The sequence below is a fragment of the Ciona robusta genome, chromosome 1 (assembly GCF_009617815.1).
Source record: "Ciona robusta chromosome 1, ASM961781v2".
Taxonomy (NCBI): domain Eukaryota; kingdom Metazoa; phylum Chordata; class Ascidiacea; order Phlebobranchia; family Cionidae; genus Ciona; species Ciona robusta.
The window spans coordinates 9,108,365-9,127,828 of record NC_143235.1 but is presented as its reverse complement, the minus strand read 5'-3'; the positions used below and the strand labels follow the sequence as shown (position 1 = coordinate 9,127,828).

General features: G+C 36.4%; 4 protein-coding genes across 4 annotated transcripts; all 4 read right to left on the bottom strand.

The window, feature by feature from the left end:
- On the bottom strand, positions 1-2,572 carry LOC149742828 (b(0,+)-type amino acid transporter 1-like). Its single transcript, XM_089893720.1, has 7 exons — positions 2,156-2,572; positions 1,655-2,019; positions 1,433-1,600; positions 1,236-1,383; positions 990-1,177; positions 645-851; positions 1-325 (listed from the first exon to the last, which is right to left on the bottom strand). The coding sequence occupies exons 1-7, from the start codon at positions 2,358-2,360 to the stop codon at positions 89-91; spliced, it is 1,518 nt and encodes a 505-aa protein (XP_089749846.1). The 5' UTR covers positions 2,361-2,572; the 3' UTR covers positions 1-88.
- Positions 2,573-2,787: 215 nt separating this feature from the next.
- LOC149742827 (uncharacterized) lies at positions 2,788-6,877 on the bottom strand. The gene is made up of 17 exons (XM_089893706.1): positions 6,729-6,877; positions 6,573-6,662; positions 6,380-6,487; positions 6,219-6,320; positions 5,705-5,836; positions 5,360-5,569; positions 5,239-5,289; positions 5,081-5,131; positions 4,933-5,004; positions 4,688-4,849; positions 4,464-4,579; positions 4,276-4,393; positions 4,083-4,220; positions 3,848-3,982; positions 3,659-3,720; positions 3,402-3,600; positions 2,788-3,236 (listed from the first exon to the last, which is right to left on the bottom strand). The coding sequence occupies exons 1-17, from the start codon at positions 6,796-6,798 to the stop codon at positions 3,154-3,156; spliced, it is 1,899 nt and encodes a 632-aa protein (XP_089749832.1). The 5' UTR covers positions 6,799-6,877; the 3' UTR covers positions 2,788-3,153.
- A 233-nt stretch (positions 6,878-7,110) lies between these two features.
- On the bottom strand, positions 7,111-15,656 carry LOC149742826 (uncharacterized). Its single transcript, XM_089893666.1, has 19 exons — positions 15,454-15,656; positions 12,174-15,347; positions 11,905-12,000; positions 11,199-11,357; positions 10,988-11,103; positions 10,790-10,907; positions 10,601-10,738; positions 10,372-10,503; positions 10,229-10,290; positions 10,055-10,172; positions 9,850-9,990; positions 9,605-9,766; positions 9,262-9,377; positions 9,088-9,205; positions 8,895-9,035; positions 8,637-8,759; positions 7,731-7,792; positions 7,477-7,675; positions 7,111-7,420 (listed from the first exon to the last, which is right to left on the bottom strand). Exons 1-19 carry the CDS (start codon positions 15,530-15,532, stop codon positions 7,323-7,325), a joined length of 5,352 nt encoding a protein of 1,783 aa, XP_089749792.1. The 5' UTR covers positions 15,533-15,656; the 3' UTR covers positions 7,111-7,322.
- LOC149742825 (uncharacterized) lies at positions 15,526-18,646 on the bottom strand. The gene is made up of 7 exons (XM_089893760.1): positions 17,654-18,646; positions 17,260-17,361; positions 17,045-17,176; positions 16,577-16,738; positions 16,425-16,514; positions 15,843-15,950; positions 15,526-15,775 (listed from the first exon to the last, which is right to left on the bottom strand). Exons 1-7 carry the CDS (start codon positions 17,745-17,747, stop codon positions 15,648-15,650), a joined length of 816 nt encoding a protein of 271 aa, XP_089749886.1. The 5' UTR covers positions 17,748-18,646; the 3' UTR covers positions 15,526-15,647.
- Between the last annotated feature and the right edge of the window lie 818 nt (positions 18,647-19,464).

The window sequence follows — 19,464 nt, the reverse complement described above, 5'->3', positions numbered from 1 at the left end:
TTTTTTTGAAACCTTAAAAACTTTTATTATTTTGAAAAAAAAAAATTGAATTGGTTTTCAACTATATTTTTAGTATAGGTTATTTAATTTATTCTGCTTTTTTCCAATCTGAAGGTGCAACTTGGAAGAGTTTCTGCAAAAATACGGTCACTTGCCCGCAACATGAACTTCTGTATCTTTTGTGGACAAAAATAAAATAAAAGAAGAGTCCAAGAGCAAAGAAAGCTATTGCATAAATATAAAGAAAGTGAAGTTCGCTTATCAGAGGTAGAATAACAAACAACAAAGAAATTAATGTCATAAAAGCTGGAATGATCGTCGGGACCTGGATATATAATAACGATTTATTTTTCTTCGTAGAATATGTTAGCCTTCTATATAGGAGTTTAGGTCTGTATACTGTATTTACATTATTGATCCGTATTGATCATGTTGAAATATTGTATAGTTATAATTATGTTTCGTAATTAGATGCTGTACACACGTGTCTACATGCTTAGGCCGAGGGCCTATAGGCCGAAGCGAAGCAAGATTACGTGCCGCTCATTGACGCGTTACTTGATGATAGATTTTTACCAGAACGTTACCTAGTTTGTTCTTTGAGCTGTATTTGCTGTCAAATAAAGAATTTTACTCGTATGTACCTTAAAAGGACGATCGAATTCTGGTCTACGCTTTCGTAAGATTATTACTGCAAGAGAGCTCAATCCAATGAACGTCCAAGTGATAAATCCAAACACATCGATCAAAACGTTAAACTCTCCAAGGGCTATGAGAACAGTACAACCGATCGTATTTAGAACCAGGGCAGGACCCGGAGTGTAGTTGTTAATATGCAACATGCCAAATACCTGGAAAAGATCGGTTCCTTTAATTATAGTGCATGTCCACTATGTCCGCTATGTCTACAATATTTAGATTTACTATGTCCGCTCCATATATTTCGAAAATTGACATTCATGTTTTCATGTACAAAATATAAACTTAACCTGCGGCAAGTGGCCACGTCTTGCTGCCACGTAAGACAATCTACCAGAAGTTAGAATTCCACCATTGTAAGATCCGGCAGTGCACAGACAAACTGTGAGGTAAACTATCCACGATGCTCCTCCCATCGCTTTCAATGCGAATGGTAATGCAACGACTTTAGAAGATGCCATTTCATCAACTGATAAAACTAGAAGCAGAGATTTTATTTAGAGAGGAAAATTTTGAATTTTGCAAAATATCCAAACCTAGGAAGTATGCGCAGTTGATAATTAGGTAAGCCAAAGTGATGACACATATACTGAGGACAGAGGCTTTGGGGATCGTTTTTTCCGGGTTTTCTATCTCTTCCGTTACATTACAAAGAGTGTTCCAACCATCATATGCGAACATGACCTGTTGAGCAAAATTGTTAGAACAGATCGTGGTGAACTTTATTTATTACCTGATAAAACGACCTTGATAATGTAAGAATCGTAATACCTTCCAATGCCTTTTTATCAAATGCTCCCAAGAAATTTTCTCTTGCAATCGAAGCGTCCTTGGCGCAGAAGATCAGGCCACTAATAACAACAACAGCAATGGCAGCTAACTTTGACCATGCAAGCACAACCTGTGACAGTAAGAGCCTTTAATATTCGCCTTTGTACAAACACAAGTTCTTTACCTGGACCCGGATTGCCAACTTGACGTTAAACACATTGATTGCAGTAAACAACAACACCAAGCAGATTGCGACAAGTTTTACGCTTTCTTCTGGTGGCTTTGAGTTTGAACCAACAAAGAAAGGCTCTGTAGCGTAGCGAGCAAAAGTAAGAACAAGTGCTGCATCTGCACTTGGTACACACGTGTACATCCACGGTATAAGAAATGCCAATGCTGGATGATACGCGTATGTCAGGTAAGTGTAATCGCTGCCCGACTCTGGTATCGAAGTTGCAAGTTCACAGTAGCACAGTGTTGAAAGCATAGCAATCAGTCCACCAAATACCCAAATAATCAACGTGACGCCCACACTTTTGTTGGCAGCAACTGTAACGGTATTAATTAGCTTTTATGAGTTTCTATACGAATAAGACCCTACATGGTGACATACTGCAAGAGGTCTGTCATTTCAGTCACAGTTCTAATACGTCAAGCTTGTTTTATACAAAATGACAAAACTTACCCAAGACGCCATTTGGAGTAACAAATATACCAGATCCAATAACAATGCCAGCCGCTACAAACACACCACTAAACAAGTTGATGTTCCGTCGAGTCGTAAAAGTCTCCTGTACTCGTACTGTATTTTCCGATGCCACAGGCGCTGCTGTTAAACCTGAGTAACTTTCTTGTCGAGACAGAAGCAAAGGCGTGCGCTCATCTGTCATACTCTTAGGTTGAACAGTATCAACATTCTAAAAGTACTATACTGTAACTCATAACTCATATTAATACCAGCAACGCTGAGTTAACACATTAACAAAATAATGCAAGGCATGTAAGCATAACATGAGAGACAGTGATGACGTAGCAAAACAACTCGATGCTAAATCTGCTGACGGTCTTGGCGGAAGTCATGCTATCGACAACTAAAACACTGCATTTCTGTGTTGCAATAGGTCTAGCTACTTGAACAGCTCACAACGCTGTAGGCAATTGGCACTTCGTGTCTGATCAGTGTAACTGCTGTTCAGCGCGTGATATATCAGCGTGTGCGTTTGGTTCCTAACCATGTATGTGCGTTACGAGTATAGATCTTTAGTATTTCAGTTATGCAACAGCAATGCAAACACATTTCTTCGCTTTATTAACTTTAATATAATTGAGGTTGATGTATTTTTTAAATATACGTTTCAGATTTCACGTATTATACAAATACAGCACTTTAGTTTGTATACAGAATGTTGGAGAGAATTGGGTAAAACTTTCAGACCGAAAAAGACGACGATGTCATTAGACCAGATTTCTACTGTTTCGTTTTCTCTCATGAGAAAAAATCTTTGCTTTATTATTTTGTAACGCTTTTACTTAAACACAATAGAATATCGTCAATACTGAATTGCGCATTTAATTAAGTCAAAATAGAACACATATCAAGGGTAAATGGAAGGTTAAGTGATTGAAGCAGTTAATTTGTATTCTGTAGTTAAAGGTAGACATCATTTTTAATGTATATAAATATTACTCAAGACCCAAGGTTCCGCATGGTGGAGCTGTTAAGTAATCGTGGTTGCAGATTCCGACGTCAGGGTCAAATACAGTACCTGTAAAAAAATTGTGTTGACGTAAAATACTTTTCAGTTTGTATCATAAACACCAATTTTCTGCTTTTTTAGCAATGTGCCAAGTTAGGCCTAAACCCCATTCCACTGACATATCTTGCCGCTAAACCCCACAACATAATACTTCGAAAATGCTAATAATCTTACCAGGAGCGCATTCTCTGCGCCAAATGTTACCAGAGGCACATTGGTAATATTTTGTGCAATCTGTGACATCCGGCATATAACTATGCTCTGTTTCGTCTTTACATTCTGGGTACAAGGGTTCTTTCGGGCATGGTTTTGGTGCACCTGGACAGTAACATTTACCAACACTGCGGTCCCAACATGAACCGGTGATATTGCACTGTTAGAGAAAATTGTCGTTGAAATGACTGTATTTAGGGTTTATTAATTTTACTTACGTCATGCTCCGTGGTGTAACCAAAGGGTGGTGGGCCAGCAAGCTCTTCGCTTGGGCAGAAACCTTATAATCAAAATTAAAGGTTTAAAGTTTTTTGGTAAAAAATTAAATAAAGATGGCGTGACAAGTTGTGCGAAAAAAAACATTCGGATTTAGTTTCAAAAACACGAAAAAGCGAGTGCTAATTTACCAAGAGTAACTTCATCTTCCAAAAATTCAAGCATCTCGTCCGGGGTGCTGGGTTTGTCAGTCAAATAAATTGCCCCGCCCGTGGTACCAGCCAGGTCATAATACAATCTTTCACTAGTGCTTGTTGATCTTGCGCCTGTTTAAGAATATTTTACTACTGCGCAATAAAAAATGAGTATATTGTTGCCAAATATTTGTTCAATTTTGATTGACAGCTTAAGTTAAATTAAAGTTACCGTAGCTTCGTTTCTTGCGCGACAATGTTGTTCCACGATTGTCAGTGACGAAGTTTGTGCAATATTCCGCGTCTTGAGAAACACAAGGATCTTCGCATTCGTGACAGCAACCGGTTAACATTGGTATAAAAACACAGTCTGCAAAAAGTGCATGCGGTATGAATTACCCCTTTGGTGTTTATTTTTTACTTACTGGTATCTTTGTACAGCTGAAGTGTACTGTCTAGTAGTGAGCCGTCTTTTGCCGTAGCGTCAGTAAAAAAGAAAATTTTGCATCCGCCGTTTTCTTTTGGTATAACCTTAGCTGCATTCTGCAAATAAAGATAGTTTAGCCGGATGTGCAGTGTGTAGCAATTATCGGTTGTTTTTCGCGATACCAACCTGTATTCCTGTCATGCTGTATTCAGGACAATCTCCCCCACCATGAGCATATAGATCACCGATGGCTGATATAATAATACTAACGTCTGTCGTTGGACCAACCAGTTCTCCGAGGTCTAAAGTTAAAAACCTTATTAAAAAAGGAACCCTACACCAGACAATAAAAAAACTAATCAAAACATTTTGCCAAAAAATAGACATCAAAGTATTTCGGTAAATATTACCAGCAGGATCGTTAAATGTTGTCAGGACCCATCCCCCGGTTGGTGCATTCGCGCAAGATGCATAACTACCATCCACACAGTTAGAAATCCATTCTTTTACCGCCACAATCTCATTGTACATGGATCCCGTGTCGTCGACTACGAACCCGACAAACGTTGGAGCTGTTAACCAAATATAACGTTATGAGTCGATACCTTGCTCTTGTTCAAATAGTAATAAATCAAAATTATGCTTGAGCATGAACCTGTTTTTTGTGGTGTTGTCGTACTAACGAGATGGGTTGTTTTTGGTGGCGATGTTGTTGTATCGAACGGTGCTGAAATATATAAGAATACAATTTAGATATGCATGGACGCCCGTGCACATATTATTTTTAAATATTTTGTACTTACGGTCATGTGTTATTGGAACTGTTGTTGGTGGAAATGTTGTCTCAAACGGTGCTGAAATACGAATAGAATTTAGACGTACATGAAAAATTTAATAAAAATGCATAAAAAAAGAAAATTGATGATGCGCCAGTATACAGTACAATTACTTTTGTACTTACGGTCATGTGTTATTGGAACTGTTGTTGGTGGAAATGTTGTCTCAGTGGGTGCTGAAAATCAGATTTAATTTATATTTAAACAATGGACCAAACTATTATTTGTTACTATATATGCACTCACGATGTGTTGTAATAGTTGTTGGCGAGGTTTTTATAGTAAACCCATGATCAGTGGTGGATGCTGAATGAGATGTATTTAACCCAGAGTTATCTTCCGTTACTGGTGAGGTTATTCCTGTTGTTGGCAATAAGGCGACAGTTGTACTTGGTAGAACAGTTGGCATTGGAGTGGCAGGTTCAGTTGTACTTTGTGGCAAAATTGTTGCTGAAGCTGTTAAATATGTTTGGTAAAATAAATATAGAAAAAATTCCAAAGAATATAAAAGCTGTTAAAAAATCCACAAAATAACCAATGCGTTTACCAATAATAGTCATCAGTAATACTAATAAATGCGTCCATACTTACGGTTAACGTTTATATCAGGGAAAACTGTTGTTAAACTTGGGATGCAATCCGGTGGATCAGAAGGATTATCGCACAACATACTGTCTGGCTTAAACACAAGACCACCCGGACATTTTCTCTCCGTTAGTTGTGCTGAAAAATTAATGATATAGATCACTCACACCACACAAACAGGTTATTCTATACCATAGTCTGCTGTCGTTTCTATTATGCGTGATTCAGTGGTGTGAGGTGAGTTGGATACGGTTAGCACATATTGCACCATATTTCAGAATCGTGTTTTTAACAGTCGTGAGGATACAGTTATATGCTGTAAATATTTGTTGTTTAACACCAAATCAGACGATTAAGAGAATGAAAACATAAACCATCTCACCCCATCCGACTATTTTCATCAAACACAATTTTAACGAAGTCTCGCCTTATTTAATTTTGAAATTTACGTATTATTATGTCAAAATATTGCTCCTTAGTTTGAAAAAACAAACATAGGACCGAGAAACAATTTACAAACCATTTGAACACTCGTAGAAAGTATCGCATGTCCCAGGTTTAGGAAATGGCTTCTTTACAACAAAATTTCCCTCCTTGTCGTAGCAATAGTAATCCGTAGCATCTGAAAATGCAAATAATCTGGATTAAATTTTCAATGCATTTTAACATCAACATATGTACCTATTCCGTCTACGTCTTGGCATCCCTTTACGGATCTGGGGTAATTGCATATTCCCAAAACTGGATCAAATGCAAGTCCTTCAGGGCAAGCCACTTCTGTGCGGTATCCTGAGAATGTAAACATTTATGACGCAATTTCCGATTAAACGATAAAAGTTTAAGGCTTTAAAATATTCAAGTGGTCACAGCATACCGTTTGTACAAACGTAGTAGTTTTCACAATCACCCTCGATTGCACTTGGTCCAGCAGAAATAGGTTTGCCGTCTGTCATACAATCGGAGTCTGAAATAAAATCATATTTTTTTACTTTATTTTTTTGTTACATTAACCTAGCTATAAGTAACCTACCTTGGCTCCGACAAACTCCAACAAAAGCTAAAATCGTTACAAGGAACACACTTTGAAACATGGTGGTCATACTTCTTTCAGAAAAACGATGAACATATAAAACGAAAGAGGTAACATCGCCTTTATTTATAGCTCCCAAAGGCGCTAGAACTTACACAATATTTGCGCACGTACTTTAAGAAAGTGTGTGGTTTTTGGAATACGAATTTGCTGTGTAAGCACAATATACAGACTGACAGCAAATAAATTAAATTTGTCCGTCGTTCTATTACCACGTGTGGGTAGTTAAACCGAAATTAAACTTTTGTGAAGTTTTATTTAGTTTAGGAGTTCCTCCGAGACTTTTATATTTAAAATAAAGTACTGAGAATTGTTCTTATTTATATGTTCTACTTTTCTATTAAAATTGTATCTATGTGTGTGGTTCTGGTCCTGATATATTGCTCCCTATTTAAATATAAGTCGAGCATTATTGTACTGTAAGCCCGAGGTAGTACATAATCGACCAAAACGATGCGTTGTTTTGTCAGTTTTATTTTTGTTAATACAGCAGCACCACAATTGAAACATTTTTACACACTAAAACCAAACATGTTAGTTTTCTACTTTCTTTCCGTCCGCATCTGCTCTTCTGCAAGGTGGAGATGTAGAATCACCTGTTACATCCAGCACATTTGAATCGAACAAGGTTCCTGAAAATACAACAGAAGTGACCATGGTGCTAATGCAAATGATGTATCTCACTTACTGGGGGGACACTGATGCAGCCAGGTCGTGCCAAAACTGCATTTGAAATACTTAGTGTTGTCGGTCACGTCCGCCACGAAGCTTTCGCCCCTAACTTTACCGCAATCTGGAAACACTGGAGCTGTCGGACAAGGGCCGGTCTCGCTTGAACAGTAACATTTTCCAACACTGCGATCCCACCAAGAACCCGTTGTATTACACTGTCAATACATCAGTTAAAAATTCTTATTATTATCAACAAGCTTGTCAACTTACATCATGTTCGTTTGTATACCCGTATGGTAATGGACCGGCAAGTTGTCTGCTCTTATAGAAACCTGTAAGAACCGATAATACTAAATAGAAAATAGTTAACCTGAAAATATACAGAACCGGTATACATATATACAAAATAAGTGTATATAAAGAACCGGTATATATATATACAAAATAAACTATAAAGAACCGGTATATATATATACAAAATAAGTGTATAAAGAACCGGTATATAAAGAACCGGTATACATATATACAAAATAAGTGTAGATATAAAACTGGTATGTATAAAAATCCTATTCGGCCATTGCCTATAACACTAAGTTGGCCAAAAATTTAAAATTTCTTGTAGAGGCATAATAGACCGAAATGCGTGGCGTGCCGTGTTTGTAATCAGCGGACGCACAGAAAGCGTGAACCAATAATGATGAAATGTGATGATTGACCAAAACAAAGCGGAATTTTGTTTCAGCAGGCAGCAATGTAGTGGATAGTATTGAACAGATGTTTGCTTTAATGAGGTTATTGTTTTGAATATAGTCTTGTATGTGCTGTGAATAAGAAAACGTAAGTATAGGCTATACAGCAGGATGGGGGATGATGGGACACTTTTAACTCTATTTTCTGGTCCCATTTAGTAGTAAACAAAGAACATTCAAGGAAAGATGAAACTCTATGTCCTCATGACTCTCATGGACCGTTGTTAATTGTTTAAAACACGGTCAAGATATCTGGATATTATGTGCTAAAGGTGTCTTCTTCCCCCACCCTACTATATAGGTTTGGGATAATTAGTGTAATGACAGATGTTCTTACATTGTAACTTGTAGCGTATAGATTCCTATTCTCTATTCTACATTAGTAAGGTCCTGCAGCCTGATAGACGTAGGTTTACTAAGTGATTACCAAGAGTTAGTTCCTCTTCTAAAAAATCCAGCATCTCGTCTGGGTCACTGGGCTTGTCGGTCAAATAAATTGCACCACCTGTACTACTAGCCATGTCGTAGTACAATCTCTCTGCCGGCGTGCCTGGTTTATTAATGTCGAATTTAATGACGATAAGTTTTTATATACAAATTTATAGAGAGGTGTTAAATCAAAAAAAACAGCCAATATGTAAACAATGTATATTGTATATTAACTGCAAATACAATAAATTTTTACCATAGCTACGTGACGCATGCTGTGATGGTGTCTGTACCCGGTTGTCAGTGACGAAGTTTGTGCAATATTCCGCGTCTTGTGAAACACAAGGATCTTCGCATTCGTGACAGCAACCGGTTAATACCGGTATGAACACGCAAACTGTCAAGAAATCCTCTTAATTGCGATAAATAACTTTTGCAAAAAAACTTACGATTTTCCTCAAATATTTTTAGTGTACTTGAAAAAAAGTATGCGTCTTTTGCAGTGGCGTCGGTGAAAAAGAAAACTTTGCATCCGCCGTTGTTCTTTGGTATAACTTTCAGCGCATTCTAAAATAGTTTTGACCGTATATATTTCACCAAGCTGCTTAGAATGAATAATTCACCTTAATGCCAGACATGCTTAATTCGGGACAATCCCCACCGCCATGTACTTGGACTTTGTCAAGGACTGAAATGATATGATTGACATCTGTTGTGGGTCCAGTAGTCGCGCCAAGGGCTACAAAGGGATACGTTTAAGGTTAGCTTTATATAAGGTTATAGTGAGATAAGATGGAACACCATTGGCACATTTATCTTATATTTCTTGATTGTTTTAATAACGTTCCTTTAAAGTAGTTTAGCCACGTAAATAATGTATTTACTACCAATTAAGGATGCGACAAGAAACGAGATTAAAAACATGTCTCATCTTACCCCACCTTACTAAAAACAAATTAAACATACTTGGGTCGTTGAACGTCGTTAGAACCCAACCACCGCTCGGTGCGTTTCCGCATGTGGTGTACATGTTGTTGTACGTGCAGTCAGTAATCCATTTCTTTACTGCTTCTATTTCATTGTTCATCGAAACAGTATCGTCCAATACAAAACCAACATACGTTGGAGCTGCGTGAATAAAACAATGGTGTGTGGTTAAAAGTCGAGTTTGAATACAGTATTGCAAAAATAATGTTTAATGTAATAGATACCTGCCGGTTTTTGCGAAGTTGTGGAAGCGGTTATTGTTGTTGTTGTTGGTATAATCGGGGTTGTTGATAGTCGTGAAGTTGTCGTTGTGGACGAACTGTGTGTGGCTGGCGGTATTGCAGTGGTAGTTGCACTTAAATGAGCTGACAAAGCAAATTTAATCAAACTTGAATATCGGTAAAATTTTACTCAAAAAGTCTGACTTACGGTCGTGTGTTTCAACTGTTGTCGTTGAAGCTGTGATTGGGTCTTTAGAACATTCAGATGTACTTGGACAATAACATTTTCTCACACTATGGTCCCAACAAGAATTAGTGACGTTGCACTGCATGTAAATTTAATGTTATGAAATTAATACAGATCTTTGTTTATATGACTTACGTCGTGTATGTTGGTATACCCAAATGGTGGTGGACCTGCAAGTTCCGTGGTTGGACAGTAACCTGTAAAATATTAACAATTTTATTACATTTCCTCAAAAATGTTATAAAATAATGCATTAACGAACTACGGATTAAATTTACCGAGAGTAACTTCCTGTTCCAGGAATTCCAATAAATGTTCCGGACTTGTAGGTTTGTCAGTTAAACTAATCGCACCCCCTGTGGTACTAGCAAGGTCATAGTACATCCTCTCAGCGGGAGTCGATCCAACACCTATATTTACACAAGGTTTATATACGACATAATGTGTCACTCTTGTACCCATTATATCCATTAATAAAACCGCGCGGTCTAATTCATTTGTATTTACCGTAATCTTGTTTCTTTTGCAAGAATGAATCTGCTCGGTCGTCGCTGACGTAGTTTGTGCAGTATTCCGAGTCTTGAGAAACACACGGATCCTCACATTCGTGACAACAACCCGTTAATACAGGTATAAACACACAATCTAAAGAAAAGTGTTTAATTGTCGCTTACACCAGTTATAGCTCTCTCTTACTGTTTTCTGTAAAAACGCTCATTGTGCTTTTGAATGTGTACCCGTCTTTTGACGTTGCGTCAGTAAAAAAGAAGATCTTGCAACCTGTGTTCTGCTCAGGTATAACCTTTGCCGCATTCTAGCGGAGTAAGAATATACGTCAAAGTATGTAATTCCAAAGGTATTTCTAAAAATTTGTAATTCCGATTCTTTTTTCACCTTTATTCCTGTCATACTGAGTTCGGGACAATCGCCACCGCCATGTACTTGCAATGCGTCCAGAGCTGTAATTATTCGATTGATATCTGTTGTCGGACCTACTACTCTACCGATGGCTGCGAAATATCGAGGCGGTTAATGGACACGTTCTATACATCAATGTAATTAACAAAGTAACTTTATTGTTTTGTAAAAAGTATCTTATTCGTACTTGGATCATTAAAGGTCGACAGCACCCACCCTTCAGTTGGAGGGTTACCACAAGAAGCGTAGTTTGTGGTCACACAATTTGAAATCCATTCTTTAACAGCGACGATTTCGTTTTCCATCGAACTAGTATCGTCAATTACAAATCCAACGTAACTCGGCCCTAAATTGAATTTTAAAGGATAATGCTATCAATATACTGTAGGGTGGGGTAAGATGGGACACCTTTTCATTCTATTTTCTCATCCTATTTGGTATAGTGAACAAAAAACATTCAAAGAATTATAAAACCGTATTGTCACGACTTCCATTGACCATTGTTAATTGTTTATAGCTCGATCATTTGGATAGTATGTGCTATGAGTGTCCCATCTTCCCCCACAGTACTATATATACTTTTACAATGGTATATATGATATATAGAGGGAATAGGGTGACAGAATATGGATCACTTTTTTATTCTACTTCATGCGCCATTTGGTATCTAACAAAAACATTCGAAAAAATTTAAAATCACATTCTAAGGAATACCACAGGCCGTTGTTGATTGTTCAATACACGATCAGAATATTTGGTTATTATGTGCTAAAGGGGTTCCGTCTTCCCAACCTTTCTAAGCATATGAGCGCAAATATTCGTAGCGATTCGCCACAAGGTTTTAATAATAGTTTTGAGTACAAATAAGTTAAAGTATGAAACGGAGTACGTACCAGTTGGTTTTTGTGTTGTAGAAGTTGTTGCCGGCCAGGTTGTTGTCGAAGGTTTATTCGTTACTTGTGCTGTTGTAGTAGTAGTTAATACATCAGCTGCACAAAAAGTAACAATAATAGATCTCAAAAATCAAAAAGGCCAAAAAAGGTGCCAGACCTGGCCTTAATTCTACGACACATATCGTACCACGCGGGACCTTAACCCCCATAAAGTATCGTTGTTATTGTTAATATTGTTTAATCTTGATAAATATTTGTTGTTGTTGTACCTGTAGTATGTATTGAACTATTTGGAACTGTTGTTGAATCAGTTGTTGTTGTTATTTGTGTTGAACTGATAGGAATTGCAGTTGATACTGTTGAATCAGTTATTGTTGTTGAACTGATGGGAATTGTAGTTGATGTTGTGGAATCAGCCGTTGTTGTTGTTTGTGTTAAACTAATGGGAATTGTAGTTGATATTGTTGAATCAGTTGTTGTTGTTTGGGTTGAACTGATAGAAATTGTAGTTGATGTTGGTGAATCAGTTGGTGTTGTTGTTTGGGTTGAACTGATAGGAATTGTAGTTAATGTTGTTGAATTAGTCATTGTTGTTGAACTGATAGGAATTGAAGTTAATATTGTTGAATCAGTTGTTGTTGTTTGTGTTGAACTAATAGGGATTGTAGTTGAAGTTATTGAATCCGTTGTTGTTGTTGTTTGGGTTGAACTGATAGGAATTGTAGTTGATGTTGGTGAATCAGTTGGTGTTGTTGTTTGGGTTGAACTGATAGGAATTGTAGTTGATGTTGTTGTGGTTTGTGTTGAACTGATAGGAACTGTAGTTGATGTTGATGAATCAGCAGTTGTTGTTGTTTGGGTTGAACTGATAGGAATTGTAGATGATGTTGGTGAATCAGTTGGTGTTGTTGTTTGGGTTAAACTGATAGGAATTGTAGTTGATGTTGTTGAATCAGTTGTCGTCGTTTCGGTTGAACTGATAGGAATTGTAGATGGTATTGTTGAATCAGTTGTTGTTGTTGCTTGTGTTGAACTGTTAGGAATTGTAGTTGGTGTTGTTGAATCAGTAGTCGTTGCTTTGGTTGAACTGATAGGAATTGTTGTTTGTGTTGTTGATTCTGTTGTTGTTGCTTGAGTTGAACTGATAGGAATTGTGGTTGATGTTGTTGAATCAGTAGTTGTTGTTGTTTGTGTTGAACTGGTAGGAATTGCAGTTGAAGTTGTTGAATCAGTTGTTGTTGTTGTTTGGGTTAAACTGATAGGAATTGTAGTTGATGTTGTTGAATCAGTTGGTGTTATTGAATCAGTTGTCGTTGTTTCGGTTGAACTGATAGGAAATGTAGTTGGTGTTGTTGAATCAGTTGTTGTTATTTGGGTTGAACCAATAGGAATTGTAGTTGATGTTGTTGAATCAGTTGTTGTTGTTTGGGTTGAACCAATAGGAATTGTAGTTGATGTTGTTGAATCAGTTGTTGTTGTTTGGGTTGAACTGGTAGGAATTATAATTGATGTTGTTGAATCAATTGTTGTTGTTTGGGTTGAACTGATAGGAATTGTAGTTGGTATTGTTGAATCAGTTGTTGTTGTTGCTTGTGTTGAACTGTTAGGAATTGTAGTTGATGTTGTTAAATCAGTTGTTGTTGTTTGGGTTGAACTGGTAGGAATTATAATTGATGTTGTTGAATCAGTTGTTGTTGTTGTTTGGGTTGAACTGATAGCAATTGTGGTTGATGTTGTTGAATCAGTAGTTGTTGTTGTTTGTGTTGAACTGATAGGAATTGTAGTTGAAGTTGTTGAATCAGTTGTTGTTGTTGTTTGGGTTGAACTGATAGGAATTGTAGTTGATGTTGTTGAATCAGTTGTCGTCGTTTCAGCTGAACTGATAGGAATTGTAGTTGGTATTGTTGAATCAGTTGTTGTTGTTGCTTGTGTTGAACTGTTAGGAATTGTAGTTGGTGTTGTTGAATCAGTAGTCGTCGTTTTGGTTGAACTGATAGGAATTGTTGTTTGTGTTGTTGATTCTGTTGTTGTTGCTTGAGTTGAACTGATAGGAACTGTAGTTGATGTTGTTAAATCAGTTGTTGTTGTTTCGGTTGAACTGGTAGGAATTATAATTGATGTTGTTGAATCAGTTGTTGTTGTTGTTTGGGTTGAACTCATAGGAACTGTAGTAGATGTTGTTGAATCACTTGTTGTTGTTTGGGTTAAACTGATAGGAATTGTAGTTGATGTTGTTGAATCAGTTGTCGTCGTTTCGGTTGAACTGATAGGAATTGTAGTTGGTATTGTTGAATCAGTTGTTGTTGTTGCTTGTGTTGAACTGTTAGGAATTGTAGTTGATGTTGTTAAATCAGTTGTTGTTGTTTGTGTTGAACTGATAGGAATTGTAGTTGATGTTTTTGAATCAGTTGTTGTTTGGGTTGAACTGATAGGAATTGTAGTTGATGTTGTTGAATCAGTTGTTGTTGTTTGTGTTGAACTGATAGGAATTGTAGTTGTTGGTGTTTTTGAATCAGTTGTTGTTTGGGTTGAACTGATGGGAATAGTAGTTGATGTTGTTGAATCAGTTGTTGTTGTTTGGGTTGAACTGATGGGAATTGTAGTTGATGTTGTTGAATCAGTTGTTGTTGTTTGTGTTGAACTGATAGGAATTGTAGTTGATGTTGTTGAATCAGTTGTTGTTTGGGTTGAACTGATAGGAATTGTGGTTGATGTTGTTGAATCAGTTGTTTTTGTTGTTTGGGTTGAACTGATAGGAATTGTAGTTGATGTTTTTGAATCAGTTGTTGTTTGGGTAGAACTGATGGGAATTGTAGTTGATGTTGTTGAATCAGTTGTTTTTGTTGTTTGGGTTGAACTGATAGGAATTGTAGTTGATGTTGTTAAATCAGTTGTTTTTGTTTGGGTTGAACTGATAGGAATTGTAGTTGATGTTGTTGAATCAGTTGTTGTTGTTTGGGTTGAACTGATGGGAATTGTAGTTGATGTTGTTGAATCAGTTTTTGTTGTTTGAGTTAAACTGATAGGAATTGTAGTTGATGTTGTTGTATCAGTTGTTGTTGTTTGGGTTGAACTGATAGGAATTGTAGTTGATGTTGTTGAATCAGTTGTTGTTGTTTGTGTTGAACTGATAGGAATTGTAGTTGATGTTTTTGAATCAGTTGTTGTTGTTGTTTGTGTTGAACTGATAGGAACTGTAGTTGATGTTGTTGAATCAATTGTTGTTGTTTGGGTTGAACTGATAGGAACTGTAGTTGATGTTGTTGAATCAGTTGTTGTTGTTTGGGTTGAACTGATTGGAACTGTAGTTGATGTTGTTGAATCAATTGTTGTTGTTTGGGTTGAACTGATAGGAATTGTAGTTGATGTTGTTGAATCAGTTGTTGTTGTTTTGCTTGTTACGAGCGCGGTAGTTGTTGTTTTGGGCAAAATAGTAGCAGATGCTGTCAAAACATTACCTTTTTACTTTTTTGTAATACGTTTTGATATAAAAGTTTTTCTTCATTTTACTGGCTTTTATTATTATTTTTTAGAACCACATTAACTTACGATTTTCATTAATATCTGGAAAAATTGTCGTTGCGCTTGGAATGCAAGTTGGAGGATCTGTTGGATAATCGCATGCCATGCTGACTGGATTAAATATTAGACCAGGGACACATTTTTGTTCCGTCAACTGCCCTGTTTAAACAAGCGAAAAAAGCATCATTTATATTTTTCAATATTGGAATTTGTTTGTTGCTTCATTTAGCATACACAATTGATATACCGTTAAAACACTGGTAATACGTGTCACAGGTTCCAGGTTTTAGAAATGGTTCTTTGTAGACAAAGTTCCCATCCTTGTCGAAGCAATAATAGTCTGATGCACCTGCACAGCACCGAAAAATAAGAATCGGACAAAATGCATATTTTAACGCATTTTGTTGGTTTCATACCTGTTCCGTCCATGTCTCGGCATCCTGGTACATTTTGTATGTTATCACAAACTAAAATTTCTGGATTAAATGCAAGACCCTCCCCGCATGATATTTCGGTACGTTGTCCTGCACAACAACGGTTGTAAAATTAAATACAAGAAGCTTCCGCAGATGCTTCAGACGCAACTTTGTTGGTTTAGGTTTGTTAAATATACATAGCTTAGTTTTAAGTACCATGAAATTAACGAGCTAACGAACGTTTTAAGGGTCGAAAATACGTAAAACTATTTTGTTGTTTGAATACGTAGTAGGGTTTGGGTATGATATAACACCTAACATATATATCAATATTTAAAAGTTAAAATATACGACAGTTTCAGGGTAATCACATTAATTTGTTCTATCATACTTTTATTAGTGATCATACTTAATAACGCGCATAGTTGTATGGTAAGAATATACCAACGAATAATATGAAACATACGTTTTTATATATCATCAAACATATAACCATAAAAGCAGATTTTAAAGGTGTACCAACTTGCCCCATGTTTCAACTTACCCCACCTACTATACTGAATGGTAAGATATGGGAAATACCGTTTGAACACATGTAAAAGAATTCGCATTCTCCTTCAATGGCGGTCGGACCTTTTGAAATCGGAATTCCATTTTCATAACAATCTTGTTCTGTGTTTTCAAATGGACCGCTCAATATTAAGTCTTAAGTTTCTGTATCTTTATATATGTACCTTGTGAATTAATTGTTGATGTCAATATAGTGTATGTAGTTGATTTTACTGTTGTAGTTGGTAAGTAGGTCGTTGGTTGTTGAGACGAAGTATCAAGACTTGTGGTGGATTGTTGAGTTATATCTGGTCTTGTGGTTGATTTGGGCAAAATTGTTGCCGACGCTGTTGACATATAATATATATTTAAAGCAAACATATTATAAATTATAATCTCTTGCAAATAGTCGCCTTAAAAGTTTTAATTTTGTGTGTAATCACTCACAATACACTATAGGGTGGTAAAGTTTCATTTGCTTTTTACGTCCTATTTATCAGTAAACATAGAACGTTTACAGAATAATATATATACCGCGGTTGCCTCGCGACTTTAAAAGTCCGTTGGTATTAATAAATACACGAACAATGAAACTGTACTATATCTAAATTGATGTTACTATTTATTAATTTGGTGCACCCTATACGACTTACGATTTTCATTAGCATCTGGAAAAATTGTCGTTGCGCTTGGAATGCAAGTTGGAGGATCTGTTGGGTAATCACATGCCATGCTTACTGGATTAAATATTAGACCAGGGACACATTTCCGCTCCGTTAGTTGTCCTGAATGCGTACGATTATTACTACTTTTTCAGTTTAAATGATTGCAATTAACAATTTGTAAAACAAATTAGAGCCCAGCTGACCGTATGAGCATTCGTAGTAAGTGTCGCACGTTCCAGGTTTTGGAAATGGCAATTTATCAACGAAATTTCCCTGCTCGTCGTAGCAATAGTAGTCGGTCGCACCTACGTATACAACATATTGTCTCATAGGTTTTATTTGTGGAGCCACTTAAAACAATTAAAATATGTCCTAATTATATAATAAATAAAGTAGGGCGAGGGTAGATAGGACACCTTAAGCACACAATATATAAAACTCCTGACTGTGTTTTAAACAAATAACAATGGTCTATGGAAGTCATGCTCTTAGTAAACAAAGAGCATTTCTTTAAATGCTCTTTGTTTACTAAATGGAACGAGAAAATGGAAATATGTTCCATCTTCCCCAACCTAACAAAATCTTCATACTTTTTACCTGTTCCATCCAAATCACGGCACCCGTTTACATTTTGGATCCTGTCGCAATTTGAAATCTCTGGATTGAAAGCGAGGCCTTCCCCACACGACATCTCAATACGCTGACCTGTTGTATAAGCCTTTTTTGTTTACGGCATTATACCAATTTAAAAATTGTTATATTAATTTAGCACCGCCCTACCGTTGGAACACATATAATAGAACTCGCACTCCCCTTCAATTGCTGTAGGACCTGTTGATATTGGAGTCCCATTATCGTAGCAATCTGTGTCTGCAACCAAACACATCCTTTATATTGTTGTCTGTCTAAAGTAAACTGTCTCTACGATTATTATACCTTGACACAGGCAGGTTTCGATTTGAAATAAAATAATCCCGAAGCACAGCAAAACTCGTAGCTCATAAACTGCCATGACACTTGCTGCCCGACAAATAATTCCCTTTTAAATGTACTTGTTGTTGATATACATTCGTTTCTTAACTTGAACTTGTTTTCATCAGCATGCAAACGATACATAAAACAGACTAAGAAAATATTTGCACATCAGTTAGTCCAACAAAACGTTGTTTTGTGTAATGTACTCCCGCTAAGTTGAAATAAACGTTGCGACATATTAAACAAACTCAATAACGCGGGGGGGTTTAAGATGTGTTACACCGGCAAACATACCTCTTAATTTGATCTATATGAACCGCGCGTTTAAATATATAATTTACAGCGTTGTACTGTTTGCGGAGTCGTGTCTACTCTGCTACTTCAAACTCTTAATATTTTATATCAAGGTTACACGGGTAGGTAGTAAATACATATAGTGGAGTGGGGGTAGACGGGGCACTCAAGCACGCATTGCACAATATCTCCAAAATCGAAATATATGACGTTTTATGGCCGATACCTCGAATTAGTACTATCACATACTTTATTTATTAATTAACAACAATTCAATAATATAACAATTCAATAAATAAAAAAGACGGGTCGGATCTAGCAAATAATATCAAATATTCTGATTGTATTTTAAATATTTAACAACGTCAGTCTATGGTAGTCATGAGAATACGATTTTAAAATGTTTTGAATGTTTTTGTTTACTACCAAGTGGGACGGGAAAATAGAAGGAAGGGTGTCCCATCTTCCCCACTCTACTATATTAAGATACACAAGGGGTTATTTAGCGATTCGCACAACATGTGTGATTTTACAAATTCAAAAACAGACAGTATAAGCAGGATAGTTTAAATCCTTGTTAATTATAATTAATAAAAGATTCACCCATCAAATTTAAACACTATTTTCCTGCCCTTCCGCTAAGGTGCTATATTTTTAAAGGGTTACCCATACGGTATATTATTGGGTATTGCTACACCGTTCTTCGCACATATGCCACTTAAATTTTGAATATAGTTTTTATATATCATCTTGTCATTATACCAGTTGTTATGTTTAAATTACCCCTGAGGTATAAATTATTGACTTAAAAACAAACACAACAAAATTTGGCAATAAAAACAAATAAAGCTATACAATGTGGGGGAAAATGGAAGAAAAAATTAAAAACATTTTTACATTAGTAGTATTCTGCAGCTTATATAGTTAACCTACCGAAATTAACCGACTGTGTCGCTTTCTTTGCCATGTAAGCTTTAAATATTTATCTTTAAACATTGTGTTTTTATTTTTTTAACCTTAATTAAAGCCATATTGACCCTTGATGATTCAAACTAGCAAACTATTAAATTTCGGGAATCATAACATAAATAAACAAGCATTGTAAAATCGATTAAAATCCTGCTTAAAATACAGACTAA

Coding starts and splice junctions, on each gene's coding strand:
- LOC149742826 (XM_089893666.1), bottom strand. CDS start 15,532: ATGGCATGCGATTATCCAACAGATCCTCCAACTTGCATTCCAAGCGCA. Junction 9,378..9,604: donor AACGACGTTCAACGACCCAA/GTATGTTTAATT, acceptor ATCCCTTTGTAG/CCCTTGGCGCGACTACTGGA. Junction 9,206..9,261: donor TAAGCATGTCTGGCATTAAG/GTGAATTATTCA, acceptor AAACTATTTTAG/AATGCGCTGAAAGTTATACC.
- LOC149742827 (XM_089893706.1), bottom strand. CDS start 6,798: ATGACCACCATGTTTCAAAGTGTGTTCCTTGTAACGATTTTAGCTTTT. Junction 6,321..6,379: donor CCAAGACGTAGACGGAATAG/GTACATATGTTG, acceptor TTGCATTTTCAG/ATGCTACGGATTACTATTGC. Junction 3,721..3,847: donor GGAAGATGAAGTTACTCTTG/GTAAATTAGCAC, acceptor TTTGATTATAAG/GTTTCTGCCCAAGCGAAGAG.
- LOC149742828 (XM_089893720.1), bottom strand. CDS start 2,360: ATGACAGATGAGCGCACGCCTTTGCTTCTGTCTCGACAAGAAAGTTAC. Junction 2,020..2,155: donor TACTCCAAATGGCGTCTTGG/GTAAGTTTTGTC, acceptor ATACCGTTACAG/TTGCTGCCAACAAAAGTGTG. Junction 326..644: donor AATTCGATCGTCCTTTTAAG/GTACATACGAGT, acceptor TTATATATCCAG/GTCCCGACGATCATTCCAGC.
- LOC149742825 (XM_089893760.1), bottom strand. CDS start 17,747: ATGTCGTGTGGGGAAGGCCTCGCTTTCAATCCAGAGATTTCAAATTGC. Junction 17,177..17,259: donor TTACTACGAATGCTCATACG/GTCAGCTGGGCT, acceptor GTACGCATTCAG/GACAACTAACGGAGCGGAAA. Junction 16,739..17,044: donor TCCAGATGCTAATGAAAATC/GTAAGTCGTATA, acceptor ATATGTCAACAG/CGTCGGCAACAATTTTGCCC.